Source organism: Salvelinus namaycush, chromosome 18 (assembly GCF_016432855.1).
Source record: "Salvelinus namaycush isolate Seneca chromosome 18, SaNama_1.0, whole genome shotgun sequence".
Classification (NCBI taxonomy): domain Eukaryota; kingdom Metazoa; phylum Chordata; class Actinopteri; order Salmoniformes; family Salmonidae; genus Salvelinus; species Salvelinus namaycush.
The window spans coordinates 17,498,521-17,517,632 of NC_052324.1; the positions used below are offsets into that span (position 1 = coordinate 17,498,521).

Consider the following 19,112-nt stretch of genomic DNA (forward strand, 5'->3'; position numbering starts at 1 on the left):
GGACAAAAAATTTGATTTTCTTTCAAAAATAAGGAAATTTCTAAGTGACCCCAAACTTTTGAACAGTATCATCACCCCTTTAGACAAAGTTTTATGGGAAAGGGACTGGGGGGACGAAATATATTTCTCCCGTAGGCAAAGAAACTTGAAAGGGGTGACGATATTAATTAACAATCATTTTGAACCCAGTGTGCAAACTGTTCGATTGGACCATAAACAGATTTGGCTCATTAATCTATATGGTCCAAATGATCCACACTTCTTTGAAAATATATATAATAATTTATCGAGCTTACAGGCAATAGATGACTCAATTAGTTTTGCAGAGATCGGATGAACGGATGATCTCGCATGCAGAGATCTTCTTTGCAGCAATTTGACCATGAAGGCCTGATTCACACAGTCTCCTCTGAACAGTTGATGTTGAGATGTGTCTGTTACTTGAACTCTGTTAAGCATTTATTTGGGCTGCAATTTCTGAGGCTGGAAACTCTAATGAACGTATCTTATGCAGCAGAGGCAACTATGGGTCTTCCTTTCCTGTGGCGGTCCTCATGAGAGCCAGTTTCATCATAGCGCTTGATGGTTTTTGTGACTGCAATTGAAGAAACTTTCAAAGTCCTTCACATTTTCCTGATTGACTGACCTTCATTTCTTAAAGTAATGATGGACTGTTGTTTCTCTTTGCTTATTTGAGCTGTTCTTGCTATAATGTGGACTTGGTCTTTTACCAAATAGGGCTCTCTTCTGTATACCAACCCTACCTTGTCACAACACAACTGATTGGCTCAAACTCATTAAGAAGGAAAGAAATTCCACAAATGTACTTTTAACAAGGCACGCCTGTTAATTGAAATGCATTCCAGGTGACTACCTCATGAAGCTGGTTGAGAGAATGCCAAAAGTGTGCAAAGCTGTCATCAAGGCAAAGGGTGGCTACTTTGAAGAATCTCAAATATAAAATATATTTTGATTTGTTTGGGTACTATGATTCCAAATTTGTTATTTCAAAGTTTTGATGTCTTCACTATTATTCTACAATGTAGAAAATAGTCAAACTAAAGAAAAACCCTTGAATGTGTAGGTGTGTCCAAACTTTTGACTGGTAATGTATATATAAACACAAATTCTTCCGCTGCTCTGTCGTTCGCTACATACTTTAGTCTGAGACTGCCTCCATGGAAGTTGTTTGTGGTGACGAGGCGCACGAGGGTCATTGTACAAAACAAAGTCATCACTGATTGGATCGTCCCTAACCAATCAGAATATCAAGCCACTGACGACTTTTCAAACTGTCGCTTTACCTGCCTGTGTTCTGGCTCTGGCCAAACCCATCGGTTTCTGGACCAATCAGACCAACCCGAATGCGTTCATTGCAGAGAAGAAACTAACATCCCTGTGCATGGCGTAACGTTTGGCCGGAGCAAGGAGTCTGGGTAGCCAGGCAAGCTCTACTCCACCTCTGATAATCATGACTACATTACAACAACCATGTTCAGACTAAGCCTGAAATTATCCAGGCGTAAACTAGCTCATTAAACTAACTCCTACCTCCCTCCGAGGCCTCCAACTGCTTTTAAATGCTAGTAAAACTAAGTGCATGCTCTTCAACCGATTGCTGCCTGCACCCTCCTGTCCAACTAGCATCACTACTCCGGAAGGTTCTGACTTAGAATATGTGGACAACTACCAATACCTAGGTGTCTGGTTAGACTGTAAACTCTCCTTCCAGACTCAAATTAAGCATCTCCAACCCACAATTAAATCTAAAATCGGCTTCCTATTTCGCAAAACAAAGTCTCCTTCACTCATGCTGCCAAATATACCCTCGTAAAACGGACTATCCTGCTGATCCTTGACTTTGGCGATGTCATTTACAAAATATCCTCCAACACCCTACTCAGCAAACTGGATGTAGTCTATCACAGCGCCATCCGTTTAGTCACCAAAGCCCCATATACTACCCACCACTGCGACCTGTATGCTCTCGTTGGCTGGCCCTCACTACATATTCATCGTCAAACCCACTGGCTCCAGGTCATCAATAAGTCTATGCTAGGTAAAGCCCCGCCTTAACTCAGCTCACTGGTCACCATAGCAGCACCCATACGTAGCATGCGCTCCAGCAGGTATATTTCACTGGTCACCCCCAAAGCCAACACTTCCTTTGGCCGCCATTCCTTCCAGTTCTCTGCTGCCAATGACTGGAACGAATTTCAAAAATCACTGAAGCTCTGGAGTCTTATATCTCCCTCTCTAACTTAATAAAGCATCAGGAGTTAGTGCAGCTTACCGATCACTGCACCTGTACACAGCCAATCTGTAAATAGTACACCCAACTACCTCATCCCCATATTGTTACTTATCCTCTTGCTCTTTTGCACCCCAGTATCTCTACTTGCATATCATCATCTGCACATCTATCACTCCAGTGTTAATGCTAAATTGTAATTATTTCGCCTCCATGGCATATTTATTGCCTTACCTTCCTACTCTTCTACATTTGCACACACTGTAAATTGATTTTTCTATTGTGTTATTGACTGTACGTTTGTTTATGTGTAACTCTGTGTTGTTGTTTTTGTCGCACTGCTTTGCTTTATCTTGGCCAGGTCGCAGTTGTAAATGAGAACTTGTTCTCAACTGACCTACCTGGTTAAATAAAGGTGAAATAAGTAAATACAAATTATAAACACCTACATGTTCTCACAAGGTTATTATTTAAACTGCAGTCTTTGTCACTGGTGACAGCTTACAATGTGTATAGATGTGTAATATAGCACCTGCCTACTACCAGCATGTGTGAAATTCATACAGTGCTGCAGGAGGGAACATGTTATTTGAACATTTACTATGGAGAGAATTACTGCAACATCAGATAAGACGCATGTTTTCTTGTCAGCTATTTCACACCATCAACCCTGAGTGGGTTTCAAAATAAGCACAGAGAACAGAAAGACGCAGTGAGTTTATGAGGTAGTTATAGGGTATATAAAACAAGTGAGATTTGGGTGTGGGTGTATGAGAAAAAAAACTTGAAATGTTTCTATTCTGCGTGGGTTTCTGTGTTATCTGTCTGCAATGCACTGGTGGGAATATGTGAGGGTGTTCATGTGCCTGTGTCCTCCTGTGTGTGTAGTTGTTAACCACACTCATCCTGTGTGTGTAGAGCCACACGCCTGGGAAATGTTGTTCTCCACCTCAACCCTTTCTCTTTCTCACTCTGTCTCGCTCCATTTTTTCTCTCAGTCGTCTCCCACAGCCTCTCACAGCTCCCTCCCGCCCACTGCGCAGAGAGGTGAGAAACGAGCACTCCATCCACTCCAGCCCTCTGATTTGATAGGACCCTTAAAAATCACTACAGGGGTTCTCAGCTGTCTCACACACTCACACACACACACACACACACACACACACACACACACACACACACACACACACACACACACACACACACACACACACACACACACACACACACACACACACACACACACACAATAATAATAATACACTATTGCCTGTTTCACATGTTCAGGTTTCCAGCCTCCACCTGTCCACTCAGTCATGTGTTGCCATGAACTGCCAACATCGCACATTCCCTTACACAGAACTAGGCCTTGTGAAGTCTGCCTGAAGGACAGTATCATTTCAATACATACTGTCTAACTGTGTCTCTCCCCATAAGCTGTGAAAGGGAAATGGAATGAAATGAGATCACCAGAGGGTTCATTTTAGTAAAGAAAACAGGATAGGAACAGCGGTATTGGTTACAGTTCTAGACACTACTTTCCTTTAGTTCCCTTCACTAAATTGCTCTCGGGTCGGATCGCTCTGCTCAAGCTCCCATTTTTCCTTGATCCATTATTCACCTCTCCCCAGTGTATCTCTGCCTCCATGGCAAATGGGTTTCCACAGCTACATGGGAGCACAGCTTTACACACGCACACACACAGGCATACACTTCCACAAGAACACACCTTCACACACACAAACAACAGAACACACATACAGTGTTCAGCATAGAATATAATGACACATAGCTTACTGTGTGGTAAAAAATTACTGGGTAAAATTAGAGGCATTGAGCAGAAAACAGCTATTTGGAGTCTATTGAGGCAAGTGTAAGCTTGATATCCAGGACAACCATGCTAAGATTCAAATGTAGAGCAGAACAGTTCCCCACACTCCCCAGTGCAGAGAGAGGAGAGGAGAGGAGAGGAGAGGAGAGGAGAGGAGAGGAGAGGAGAGGAGAGGAGAGGAGAGGAGAGGAGAGGAGAGGAGAGGAGAGGAGAGGAGAGGAGAGGAGAGGAGAGGAGAGGAGAGGAGAGGAGAGGAGAGGCAGTAGAGCTGTCAATGCACCCAGGACCTGGAGCTCCCACTGCAGAGCCATTGATCACCCAGTTAACAAGAAGTGCAGTAAATCAGCAGACACACAACATAGAGTTAGAAAAGAGTGACAAAGAGAGACAAAGAGAGATAGGGCGAAAGAGAGAAAGAGAACGAGATCGAGAGAGAGAAAAAAAAGGGTGAGAGAGAGAGAAAGAAAGAGAGCGAGATAGAGAGAACGAGATAGAGAGAGAGAGACAAAGAGACATAATGTGATGCAACACAACACAATGCACCAGACACATACGCTGTATGCAGTATGTCAGCAGAGGTATTCTAAAACTGTATGGCACATTAGACAGGTAGACAGACAGAGCGAGATGGTGTTCTTATTTACATTTTTTACCTTCAAATTGCTTTCATCTATTGTCATCTCATTGAAAAAGCAATCTATAGACTAACTGAATGTGCTTTTGTTATGTCCCTACTGCTTGTGTGTTATTCTAATGTTCATACTGAAAGAGATGTGGTTTTGGTGGAATGTAATCAAAATGAATCCTGGTTACCCTGGTGGGATGGCTCCTCTAGCAGTGCCCATGGAAATGCGCTGGGTTCCCGGCCGGTTCAGGTTGTTCTGCCCGTTGATGATGACATGGTGGCCGTGGGAGTGTGCATGGGTGTGGGAGTGGCCATGTGCAAGCGGAAGGGACGGCAGTGCCGGGGAACAAGGGAAGTTGGAACTAGACAGGGGCGACTGCACCTGTTCAGCTTTAGCTTGGCCACTTCCTGCACTTATGTTGTTATGCTGTATGTTGTTGCTCCCGGCACCGGAGGTTGGGGACCAGAGTGTGGTTCCAGCGAAAGTGTTACTCTGCCGTACCACATTAAGCGTGCCTGTGGCCCCTGGAGCTCCTGCGGCCCCTCCGTACAGCTTACGGCGCTGAGAGGCCAGGATGGCGTTGGAGGCGGCCCGCGTGCTGTTGACTAGAATGCACTGCTGGCAGGAGCAGGGTTGGCCGGAGCTGGCGCCCACAGGCCACGACTGGGACTTGGGGATGGAGCCCATGATGAGAGGGTAGGCCAGGTCCATGCGTCGGCGCAGGCGGCGTTTCCTCTGGCTCTGCCGGTTGGTCTGGACCATACTGTTGAAGTCAATGAGGTAGCAGAAACCCAGAGAGGTCAGGTCCAGCCAGGGGTGCTGCTTCTCATAGGCGTTCTGGATGGTCACACAGATCTCCATGTCGTAGGGCGTCCAGGAGCCGCTGTCGTTCTCCCACTCCCACACCACACCCTTCCCCGGGGCTGACGACGGCTCATAGAAGTTCCTGTGGACCGGCCTCATGGTGCCTGGAGGGAGAGAGCGAGAGGATAGGAGGTCAGAGGAAAGAACTACTGTACGTATCCATCATAGATGATTCACTTACCAAGATCTCAAACAACTTTTTGTTTAAATAATCATGAATTTAAATGTATAACTCATTGAATAAATTGGCCAAGCATGCTTCAAAATCAAAAAGTAACCCAGATTCTAATATGTGAAAATGACAGTCATAATTTTCTACATGTCTCTGTGTTGAGGAAGAAGAAGGGGAGGGGGAGACAGAGGTGTAACCCTGCCCTCCTGCTGATGGCCTCACAGCCCCCACCTCCAATATAACACAATTACTGTGGTCACATGGGAAATCAGGACACCTCTCCCCATCCCGCTCCTGCCTGCTACGCAGCACACCAGCAAGGGTATCCAGGCTCTACGGCTAGGACCACCACCACCACCCTTCCCCCATTTAATTTAACAGCTAAATGCACACTAACTTGCAGTGGAACACCAGGGTGATAATGGAAGGAAGGACGTGTGTGTGGTGGGGGGAAAGGCTGGCGTAAAAGGCTGTGGCCCCCCAGCCATACAGCACAGCATCACTGGCACCAGAGAATAAAACGCATCAGCAGAATCAGCAGCACTGACCTTGAATCTCTGCCGCAAACTGTGCTAAAGGACTTGGCTTGGCAGCTCATTTCATTTGGAAGGCTGCTGAGAACCTCTGCACACAGACACACAGCCAGCTGCCTCTGTCACTCACCTCCCCAGCCAGTCAGTCATCCATTCCTTCACTCATTCTCCTTGCCTCAGTGGTCTATTGATTTACTTTCAATTTCCTCCACACACACACTCTCTTCACTCTCTCCCTCATGCATTACTTCCCATGCCTGATGTTAGGATAAAACTCACCAATTCACACTCACTCACTCATAGCTACCACTGTTTCATCCATTCAATGAGCTCACTCACTGTATCACTTATTCACTGTTTCACTCCTGACTACCAATTACTCATCCAGCATGTTGATTTACAGTAGTATACCCAGAGCCTCAGGTGGGGATAGAGGATGAGATGGAGTGAACAGCTCTTCTACAGAGTAGGCTTTTATCACTTAGTGTTCTCTCCTGTGGGATACATTAACATGCAACAGACAAACATTCTCTCTTTCTCCCTGTTAGGCAGTGTGTGTGTGTGTGTGTGTGTGTGTGTGTGTGTGTGTGTGTGTGTGTGTGTGTGTGTGTGTGTGTGTGTGTGTGTGTGTGTGTGTGTGTGTGTGTGTGTGTGTGTGTGTGTGTGTTCTCACGTCTCAGACCCAATCAATGGATGTGCAGCAGCACCACACTCTCTTGTTAAACGCTGAGTTAACTAACACTAGCCTTATAAATATTTGATGATGTGGAGACTGTTTATCTGCTGGGCATCAATTTAGCTTCACCAAGGAAATATAAACATAGGGCCCTATAAAAATCTGTTTTGTTTTTCAAGGTTTCCTTTCCCCCTGTTTTTTCAGGTTTCCACCCTAAAAAAAATCACACTTTAAAAAAATAAATAGAAAAACAACACATTTGGATGTTCTAAGTCCACAACAATGTTTAAACCACATCAGGAGACCACTTTTGAGGTCTGGGATATTTTGTTATTTTATTTACATTGTTGGGTGTAGTAACCCTTTAATTCCAGCGGGTGTTTTTGTAGCGCACATGTGTTGGTAGAGTTTGCGAAACAAATACCAACTGGATTGACGCAAATAATCATGATATAATTCTGCCAGGTAGGCATAGGCTACATTGTAGCTAGTTAACATTTAACTGAGAAGGTTTTCGGTAAAGCCTTTCCATCTACCAGAAGACTTTTCGTTAGCCTCATCGCTAACTGCTACACAAAATGGTAGCTGTGCGCACCGCACATACACAGGTGGGGGATTCTCGTTGCCTCTTCAGAACGTCGCAGGAAATACGAATCACTGATGCATTCTGTTCATGTCTTATGATAAACTTTGGCAAATTAATTCATTTTCAATACATTTAGTTGATTTCCTTACTAAGTTCAATTCATTTTTTTATTTTGTTGAATTCCGTTTTAATGTCTGGACTCTGTCCGCATTCTGTATACCAGATTTTATAGGGCCCTATAAACATTATCTTCCTTTAAGAGCCAATTAGGCTTTCATAGGCCCTAATGGAAGCTAATGTAGAGAACATACACAAAATTGCTAAAATATATTCTATAAACGGTGACATGCCCAAATGGAGGTTTGATTGGAAATCATGTTACCTGGTTATTACAGCTAATTACTCCAACAGGATATGATGTAGGGCCATGACATTCCCATGAGGGATAATCCCTCACCAGGTGCCAATTTGTGAATACATTACCCCTCCTATTCCAGACCATAAATCATATACCTCACATATAAACCCCAGGATATTATCAAGGCGAGACCCAGATAAAGACACAGGAGGCAGATGGTTGGAGTCTTACAATATTTAATAATCCAAAGAGGTAGGCAAGAGAATGGTCGTGGACAGGCAAAAAGGTCAAAACCAGATCAGAGTGGCAGACAGGCTCGTGGTCAAGGCAGGCAGAATGGTCAGGCAGGCAGGTACAGAGTCCAGAAACAGGCAAGGGTCAAAACCGGGAGGACTAGAAAAAGGAGAATAGCAAAAAGGAGTAGGGGAAAAACATGCTGGTTGACTTGACTAAACATACAAGACAAACTGGCACAGAGAGACAGGAAACACAGGGATAAATACACTGGGGAAAATAAGTGACACCTGGAGGGGGTGGAGACAATCACAGGAACAGGTGAAACAGATCAGGGCGTGACAGATATAACCTGTCAAAAGAAGAAACATAGGAACGTCAAACAGACAAGAGCTAACCATCTAGCTGAGGGACTGTATCTGCTCTACTGTGCGCATTTCTATGCTGTGGTAGTGACTCGGGTTAGATAGGGCCTCAAGGAGAGAGTGAAGGTCAGAACAGTGCAGTAATCACATGGAACCATAACAGGAAGCTCCACTCACATACAGCATGAACAACCTTGCAGCACCTTATATGGCTGTCGGTCTCATGCAGTAATTTACTGTTGTATATATAATGGCTCCAGCCCAAAGACTGAGGCAGAGTTGTTGATGCTCTCCGTGCGACCCAGCCGACCCTCTATGCTCTTCCTGACAGGAAACGGCGAGAGAGAGTGGTCACTTCCTGTCTGACCCTATGTGCCTTTGGCACCGGTCTCTCCCTTCCCTCCTAAGTCTCTCCTCCCCTCTCCCCCGTCCCATCCTCCTCCTCATGACATCCTCCAGATGTCCTTGCCCAACAAAACAGCGGTCCCATTGGGTGAGGAGACGTGGCTGTGTCATGTATAACTGTGTCAAGCCTCACTGTGGGACTCTAACCCTAGCTCACACACGGAAAGGTGAGTTCAGGGTGAATTAAACTATTAAGACTCTTGTGGCTTCCTGAAGATCTGTTCCTTCCCTGACAGAGTCTATCATTCCATCACTCTCTTTAATAGGATTGTTTTGGTCTTCAGCTGAAGACAGGTCTGTCTGACTCGCTCCTCACAGGTCTGTCTGACTCGCTCCTCACAGGTCTGTCTGACTCGCTCCTCACAGGTCTGTCTGACTCGCACCTCACAGGTCTGTCTGACTCTCTCTTCCACTCTCTCATCTCCCGCTGATGCCAGCCCTCCCTTTCCACTCCTGGCTAGTCACCAACTCTCTGACAAATGTTTCACATTTTCCACCCTGTCACTCATTGGCTACCATCCTGATCTTAGACAACACTCTTGTTGTCCACATTACCCAGAACTCATGCTCTCGCTAGTGCTGCACTAGACAGGCTGATGATAAGCCCTGTATGCCTCTAGATACAGGCCCATTATGTATCCTAATAATTGACAAGCTTCTCCAATTCCCCCTGGGCCACCCTGAGCTTATTAAAAATAGCTCCATGAGTTCCTGTAACTACAGAGGGAGAGAGGCCAGTAACAGCTACACTGTGAGGCTGCCGAATGCTAGCTAGCTGAGTAGCACTTAATAGGAAGAGGCTAATAATTTTTTTATTACAGATGTAGGATCTTAATTTGAGGCGGTTTGCTACAGCAGGAAAATAATCTTGCAGCAACAGGAAATGTGAATTATTATGTGGATTATAATTAATGGACAATTTTGTAGGGGTTGCTAGATTTTCATAATGGAAAATCAAGTCAAAAATGTCTAAGTGGAAATTACAAACGTCAGAAGTCTTTTAAACCTTAAATACTGTACACGATAAGTTCTCCTGCAGCAGTGTAATCAAATTAAGATCCTACATCTGTACAGCAGCCAAACTGACTGGCCAGTGGCGAACACTGTGGTGCTGGGTCAGGTGCACTCTTTTGCTCACTTATATATCATAACATAAGATTCATTATAGCTATACCTTTCCTAAATCAGGGTTTGACATATACAAGCTTTTCTATTTTACTGCTGTGGGATATATTGCCATTTGGTACAGTTCATCGACCTAATTTCTAACTAAATGTTTATTGGGCTGTACATCAGCTTGCACTTAAATGGATTTATTATCCTGGACACATTCTCTATGCGAATATTGTATATCAGTGAAAGAACAATAAATATTCCATTATGTGCTGCTACGGTATACAGGCAATAAAGTAATTGAGGTATGTTTGATGTTTTCCCTAAACCCCACTAGCACAGCTTGAATGGAAATATCCCTTTCATCTCCTGAAAAAAGGCCTTCACAAACAATTAACCCGATACAGTTATGAGAGAACACACAGAACTAGGAGGGTGTCGATGACATAAAAATGCGTCCTCGTTGTGAGATAAAACATCTAGGTCAAACAGATCTGTGGTGAAGTGGTGAAAATACAATCTCTAGGTACGTACCCATTAGGATTAGGACCCCTAAAACATATGGATGACATGCATACAGCATCAGCAAGCATGTTCACAAAGTAATAAAACATACATCATAGGTACTGTGAGATACTGTACTAGCGTTATACCAGCATGCCACTAACTCGTCTGAGATCAGAGAGCTAGGTAATGAGGATGACAGTGTGGTATCAGTAGCTGGCTTGAGAATGTTACTGGCTACAACATACTACTCCTTACCATAACTATCCCACCCAAGCTCCCTCAAACTTAATTATCCAGATCACTTTAACAAAGCAAATTTCTATACTGCTGAGCCACTGTACAGTTTTGACATAATAATGCAGAGCTATAATGGACCCGTGGTGCTGGGAAGCAACCTAGAATCCCTACAGCAGCAGCCTCCTCTCTCCAGCCGACGTGATGGATGAACAAAGGACGAAAAGGTACAGGTGGTTGGGAGGAGAGGAAGAGGCTGGCGGGGGAGGGTTGGTGATATGCATAGAGCTTCTCTGCTAGAGTGGAATGAAATGAGGATGTCTCACTTTCTCTTACCCAGGCAAGCTTACAATGTGAATACTGCAGCAGAGCAGAGTAGCCCCCGATGACTCAGTCCTCCTAAGACAGGCTGCCAAACAAGACAAGCTGGGGGGGGAGTAGCAGAGCCCCCCCCCCCCCCATCTCTACCCCCCTGCCTTGGGGAGCTGGCCAGTTACAATGCACTTGTGCAGAGTTTGCAGTTATGGTGGTAACAAAGACGGACCAAAAAAATGGATTTAGTCTTGAGGTACCTGCCAGATATTGCACTGCAGCAATGCAACAGACCCTGAAACAACCCTCCAGACTGTGTGTGTGTGTGTGTGTCGTGACTGTCCTGTGTCAAGGTGCTTCAGCTCTGTCGAGTGTACTCTCTTTCTACTTTTCTGCCACCCCGTTGAGTGTGTCACAAGTTGTCACTTCCACTTCACACAGCCACACAGAGAAAGCCCCTCATCAGGCAGCTGGTCTAGCAGGAGCCTGCATCTTTAGTATGTCACTGGGATGGGACACAGAGCCCCACAAAGCCCCGGGCCTGGGGCGTCACAAAGACTCTCCATAAGACACTGTCCAGACCTGCCACAGAGGATACGGCAAGCAGCCTTCTTGTTAGCAGAACAAGTGGATGGTGGCAGTACTGTACTGTGTTAAGGCGGGTGGTAGGAGGAGGTGGGTGGTGGAGGTACTGTACTGTGTTAAGGCGGGTGGTGGTAATACTGTTCTGTGTTAAGGCGGGTGGTAGGAGGAGGTGGGTGGTGGAGGTACTGTACTGTGTTAAGGCGGGTGGTAGGAGGAGGTGGGTGGTGGAGGTACTGTACTGTGTTAAGGCGGGTGGTGGTAATACTGTTCTGTGTTAAGGCGGGTGGTAGGAGGTGGATGGTGGCAGTACTGTACTGTGTTAAGGCGGGTGGTAGGAGGAGGTGGGTGGTGGAGGTACTGTACTGTGTTAAGGTGGGTGGTGGCAATACTGTTCTGTGTTAAGGCGGGTGGTAGGAGGTGGATGGTGGCAGTACTGTACCATGTTAAGGCGGGTGGTAGGATGTGGGTGGTGGCTGTACTGTACCGTGTTATGGTGGGTGGTGGGAGGTGGGTGGTAGCTGTACTGTACCGTGTTAAGGTGGGTGGTGGGAGGTGGGTGGTAGCTGTACTGTACCGTGTTAAGGTGGGTGGTGGCTGTACTGTACCGTGTTAAGGTGGGTGGTGGGAGGTGGGTGGTAGCTGTACTGTACTTTGTTAAGGTGGGTGGTGGCTGTACTGTACTTTGTTAAGGTGGGTGGTGGCTGTACTGTACCGTGTTAAGGCGGGTGGTAGGAGGAGGTGGGTGGTGGCTGTACTGTACCGTGTTAAGGTGGGTGGTGGGAGGTGGGTGGTAGCTGTACTGTACCGTGTTAAGGTGGGTGGTAGCTGTACTGTACTTTGTTAAGGTGGGTGGTGGCTGTACTGTACTTTGTTAAGGTGGGTGGTAGCTGTACTGTACCGTGTTAAGGTGGGTGGTAGGAGGAGGTGGGTGGTGGGTGGTGGCTGTACTGTACCGTGTTGTGGTGGGAGGTGGGTGGTAGCTGTACTGTACCGTGTTAAGGTGGGTGGTAGCTGTACTGTACCGTGTTAAAGTGGGTGGTAGGAGGAGGTGGGTGGTGGAGGTACTGTACTGTGCTAAGGTGGGTGGTAGGAGGAGGTGGGTGGTGGCTATACTGTACTGTGTTATGGTGGGTGGTGGCTGTACTGTACCGTGTTAAGGTGGGTGGTGGGAGGTGGGTGGTGGCTGTACTGTACCGTGTTAAGGTGGTGGTGGGAGGTGGGTGGTGGCTGTACTGTACCGTGTTAAAGTGGGTGGTAGGAGGAGGTGGGTGGTGGAGGTACTGTACTAAGGTGGATGGTAGGGGGAGGTGGGTGGTGGCAGTACTGTACTGTGTTAAGGCGGGTGGTGGGTGGTGGCAGGTGGGGAAGTGAGTGCATGTGTCTGTCTGAGCCATCTGGAGACACAGTGGATTGCTGGAGCTCAGAGGCCTCTCCTCTCTATCTCTGACAGGTGACCTTACATGTGAGAAGACCACAGGAGGCTGCTGAGGGTAGGATGGATTATGATTATGCCTGGAATGAGGTGAATGGAGTGGAAACCATGTGTTTGATACCATTCCTTTACTCCATTCCAGCCATTACTATGAGCCAGTCCTCCCCAGTTAAGGTGCCACCAACCACCTGTGGAGCAGACAGCCTCTCACTCCACTCACTACAAGAGAGAGTGACAAGCACACGCAACCCCTCCACCACACCCCTGCCTGCTCCAAGCAGTATTTATCTATGTGACAGGATGATATTTCATGTCAGCCATCAGCCAGTTAACAAGCGTGTAAGGCAGTTAAAATGGTTCGCTAACTCAGCAGAAAGCCAATTGAGAGGCATACTAGTCTTTGGGGCCATTGAGGGATGTTTGCACAGGTCCTTCTCGACCTCAAGAAGAGCTGTACTGGCTACATAGAAACGCAAATAAAACACAAACTAATGGTTATGACTAATGGTTATGATGCAATCCCAGTGCAATCCTTCTGACCCTAGACACTCATAGCTGGATTTAATCAAGCCCCAGTGAGGTGATTCAATTGCTATGTACTGCATATCAAATAATACAACTCATGGAGTATCATTCTCACAATCCACTCTTGGCAAATATAGAAGAGGAACAGATATACAGCGGCAAGGAAAAGTATGTGAACCCTTTGGAATTACCTGGATTTCTGCATAAATTGGTCATCAAATTTGATCTGAAGTCCCAACAATAGACAAACATAGTCTGCTTAAACTAATAACACACAAATTATTGTATTTTTCTTGTCTATCATTTAGAACCCCTAGGCTAACGACTTCTCCAAAAGCTCATTGGAATCAGGAGTCCGCTAACCTGGAGTCCAGTCGATGAGACGAGATTGGAGATGTTGGTTAGTGCTGCCTTGCTCTATAAAAAAAACACTCACAAAATTTGAGTTTGCTATTCACAAGACGCATTTCCTGATGTGAAGTATCTCTAAAAGCCTTGAAGTTCATCAGTCCACGGTAAGATAAATGGAGAAAGTTCAGCACGGTTGCTACTCTCCCTAGGAGTGACCGTCCTGCAAAGATGACTGCAAGAGCACAGCGCAGAATGCTCAATGAGGTTAAGAAGAATCCTAGAGTGTCAGCAAAAGTGTCAGCTAAAGAACATGATAACATATCTGTTGACGAGTCTACGATACGTAAAACACAAAACAAGAATGATGTTCATAGGAGGACACCACGGAAGAAGCCACTGCTGTCCAAAAAAACATAGCTGCACGTCTGAAGTTTGCAAAAGTGCACCTGGATGTTCCACAGCGCTACTGGCAAAATATTCTGTGGACAGATGAAACTACAGTTGAGTTGTTTGGAAGGAACACACAACACCATGTGTGGAGAAAAAAAGGCACAGCACTCCAAAATCAAAACCTCATCCCAACTGTAAAGTATGGTGGAGGGAGCATCATGGTTTGGGGCTGTTTTGCTGCCTCAGGGCCTGGACAGCTTGCTATCATCAATAGAAACATTAATTCCCAAGTTTATCAAGACCTTTTGCAGGAGAATGTTAGGCCATCTGTCCGCCAATTGAAGCTCAACAGAAGTTGGGTGATGCAACAGGACAACGACCCAAAACACAGAAGTAAATCAACAACAGAATGGCTTCAACAGAAGAAAATACGTCTTCTGGAGTGGCCCAGTCAGAGTCCTGACCTCAATCCGATTGAGATGCTGTGGCATGACCTCAAGAGAGCAGTTCACACCAGACATCCCAAGAATATTGCTGAACTGAAACAGTTTTGTAAAGAGGAATGGTCCAAAATTCCTCCTGACCGTTGTGCAGGTCTGATCCGCAACTACAGAAAACGTTTGGTTGAGATTATTGCGGCCAAAGGAGGGTCAACCAGTTATTAAATCCAAGGGTTCACATACTTTTCCCACCCTGCACTGTGAATGTTTACACAAAGACATGAACGTATAATTGTTTGTGTGTTATTAGTTTAAGCAGACTTTGTCTATTGTTGTGACCTAAATGAAGATTAGATCAAATTTATGACCAATATATACAGAAATCCAGGTATTTCCAAAGGGTTCACATACTTTTTATTGCCACTGTAGCTGGTGTGGATATGGTGTCCTTTAGCCTCCTGTAGGATGATGATGCCTTGGTTGAGTAGACAGGCTAGTATCCCCTGTGCTGCTGAGACAGGGTTTTTTAAATCCTCTGGTCTACCCAGCCAGCTGCCAGACAGGCTCAGTGTCTGGCCTTATCTGTGAAGACTCTACATAAAAGCAAGGTGTCACTTTGATTCCCTGTCTGTGCTGGTCAGCTTTGATCAGCTCTAACACGTCCAGGTAGTCAGATGTGGTGTGATGCAGCAGGTCAGCAGGCAGGCCACACTGTTCACTCTGCAGACAGATAGAGACAGAGTCGCACCGATTTACTGCTGGAACAACATGGCTGAAGAGAAAGATTCTAATGTGCTCTTCTATGAACTTTGCAACCTACATCAACTGGAAATGTCTTGACACTGCAGCCTGTTACAAACAAATTGATGTTGTTGTCTTTAAAAAAAAGACGAATGTTTAAATGATTCCATCTTGTTCCGATCTGGTGAATGTTACAATTATTCCACGTTGTTCCAATCTGATTGACTAATGAGTAAATTAGACTATTTTGATACAAAAAAGGTATCTGTGCTGAATGAACTGTCTCTTCTGAGCCAGCAGGGTGTTTAGAGAAACAGGACAAGCTCAACCAGGTCTCCTGAGAATGGGAGAATGTGCTTGTTGAGGCCAAAAGTCATATTCAGGCTCTAAATCAGGATCATGTCTTCTCTAGGAAGGTGTAGGAGGTCTAAGAGACTTCACCCCGCTTTAGCCAGAAGTCCAGAGGGCTTCATCAAAGGGTAAAGCAGCGTAACAGTGTTACCTAGAGATGGGGTCAGAGCTTTTGGAGAAACTCATTTCATAAATCCAAAACCGCCCAACAAGCAGCTCAGCACTTTTTTCAAAGTCAGCCTTTCTCTCTCGGGTGGGTCAGCCTAGTGGTACAGTGTGGAGCGTGAGGACTGAAAACCAACTGAAATATTATGAAATATCAATGGCTGGTGCTATAGGAGATTCCCGAGTATGGGATAACTGTCTTCTGTCTGTTATAGCCTTTAGCCTACACTTGTAACGGCAGCCTTCCTCCTCTTCACGAGAAGAGAAGGTGTAGCAAGGATCGGACCAACACACAGCGTAGCCAGTGCTCAACATGTTTAATTACGACGAATAAATGTGAACACTTACAAAACAAAATAACAAATGTGGCAAACCGATACAGCCCTATCTGGTGCAGAGAAAACACAGAGACAGGAAACAACCACCCACAATCCCCAACACAAAACAAGCCACCTATATATGATTCCCAATCAGAGACAACACAAAACATCTGCCTCTGATTGAGAACCATATTAGGCCAAACATAGAAACGGACAAACAAGACACACAACATAGAATGCCCACCCAGCTCACGTCCTGACCAACACTAAAACAAGCAAAACACATAAGAACTATGGTCAGAACGTGACAGTACCCCCCTCCTGAGGTGCGGACTCCGAACGCACCCCCTAAAACTCAAGGGGAGGGTATGGGTGGGCATCTGTCCGCGGTGGCGGCTCCGGCGCAGGACGAGGCCACCACTCCACCATTGTCTTTGTCCCCCTCCTTAGCGTCCTTTGAGTGGCGACCCTCGCCCCCGACCTTGGCCTAGGAATCTTCACCAAGGTCCCCACTAGATTGAGGAGACAGCTCAGGACAGAGAGGTAGCTCAGGACAAAGAGGTAGCTCAGGACAGAGAGGTAGCTCAGGACAGAGGGGCAGCTCCGGACTGAAGGGCAGCTCCGGACTGAAGGGCAGCTCTGGACTGAAGGGCAGCTCCGGACTAATGGCAGCTCCAGACTGAGGGGCAGCTCCAGACTGAGGGGCAGCTCCGGGCTGAAGGGCAGCTCATGACTGGCGGGCAGCTCATGACTGGCGGGCAGCTCATGACTGGCGGGCAGCTCATGACTGGAAGGCAGCTCATGACTGGAAGGCAGCTCATGACTGGAGGGCGGCTCATGACTGGAGGACGGCTCTGGCGGCTCCTGACTGACTGGCGGCTCTGGCGGCTCCTGACTGGCTGGCGGCTCTGGCGGCTCCTGACTGGCTGGCGGCTCTGGCGGCTCCTGACTGGCTGGCGGCTCTGGCGGCTCCTGACTGGCTGGCGGCTCTGGCGGCTCCTGACTGGCTGGCGGCTCTGGCGGCTCCTGACTGACGGACGGCTCTGGTGGCTCCTGACTGACGGACGGCTCTAGCGGCTCCTGACTGGCGGCCGGCTCTAATGGCTCGGGACAGACGGGCGGCTCTGACGGCTCGGGACAGACGGGCGGCTCAGAAGGCGCTGGGCAGACGGATGGCTCAGATGGCGCTGGGCAGACGGATGGCTCAGACGGCGCTGGGCAGGCAGGAAGCTCAGACGGCGCTGGGCAGGCAGGCAGCTCAGACCTGCTGAGGCGCACAGTAGGCCTGGTGCGTGGTGCCGGAACTGGTGGTACCGGACTGGAGACACGCACCACTAGGCGAGTGCGGGGAGCAGGAACAGGGCACACTGGACTCTCGAGGCGCACTATAGGCCTGGTGAGTGGTATAGGCACTGGTGGTAATGGGCTGGAGACACGCACCACAGGGCGAGTGCGTGGAGGAGGAACAGGGCTCTGGAGACACACTGGAAGCCTGGTGCGTGGAGCCGGAACTGGTGGTACCGGGCTGGAGACACGCACCACAGGGAGAGTGCGTGGAGGAGGAACAGGGCTCTGGAGACGCACAGGAAGCCTGGTGCGTGGTGTTGGCACCGATGGTACTGGGCTGAGGGCACGCACTGCAAGGCGAGTGCGGGGTGCTGGAACTGGAGGCCTGGTACGTGGCGCCGGCACCGGAGAGCTGGTGCATGGGGCTGCCACAGGAGAGCTGGTGCGCTGAGCTGGCACAGGACGTGCAGGGCTAGGAAGGCGCACAGGAGGCCTGGTGCGTGAGGCTGGCACAGTCTTCACCAGACGGCTAGCCCGCACCTCAGGACGAGTATGGAGAGCTGACTCCGGTGACATCAAATCCCCGACATGTTCCGTCGGGCGGATGTTGTGCCTCATGCACCAAACCAGCAAATCCCTCATTTCTCTCTCCTCCAATTTCCCCATTAGATCCTTCACAGTCTCTACTTCGCTCACCTCCAATACCGCCCTCACCGGCTCCGGTTCCATCCTTGGCTCCTTACGGTAAGCAGGGGGAGTTGGCTCAAGTCTCCTACTTGACCCAGCTACACTCCCCTTTAGCCCCCCCCCCCCCAAGACATTTTTGGGGTTTCTTCTCGGGCTTCCTACCGCGCTTCCATGCTGCCTCCTCATACCACCGCTCCTCGGCTTTAGCTGCCTCCAGCTCTTCATGAGAGCGGCGATATTCTCCAACCTTAGCCCAGGGTCCTTTACCGTTCATAATTTCCTCCCATGTCCAGGAGTCCTGTGTACTGGGCCGCTGCCCGTTACTACGCTGCTTGGTCCGAGTTTGGTGGGTGGTTCTGTAACGGCAGCCTTCCTCCTCTTCACGAGAAGAGAAGGTGTAGCAAGGATCGGACCAACACGCAGCGTAGCCAGTGCTAAACATGTTTAATTACGACGAATAAATGTGAACACTTACAAAACAAAATAACAAATGTGGCAAACCGATACAGCCCTATCTGGTGCATAGAAAACACAGAGACAGGAAACAACCACCCACAATCCCCAACACAAAACAAGCCACCTATATATGATTCCCAATCAGAGACAACACAAAACATCTGCCTCTGATTGAGAACCATATTAGGCCAAACATAGAAACGGACAAACAAGACACACAACATAGAATGCCCACCCAGCTCACGTCCTGACCAACACTAAAACAAGCAAAACACATAAGAACTATGGTCAGAACGTGACAACACTGGTGTGAAG

General features: G+C 47.5%; 1 protein-coding gene across 2 annotated transcripts in view; it reads right to left on the reverse strand.

Annotated features, from left to right (window-relative positions):
* LOC120063186 (E3 ubiquitin-protein ligase DTX1-like) overlaps nucleotides 1-19,112 on the reverse strand; it is a 67,464-nt gene that overhangs the window by 15,461 nt on the left and 32,891 nt on the right. For both annotated transcript variants that reach the window (XM_039013395.1, XM_039013396.1), the window contains exon 4: nucleotides 4,896-5,676. In XM_039013395.1, the coding sequence (XP_038869323.1) occupies nucleotides 4,896-5,676 (781 nt within the window). The remainder of the gene's footprint in view (nucleotides 1-4,895; nucleotides 5,677-19,112) is intronic.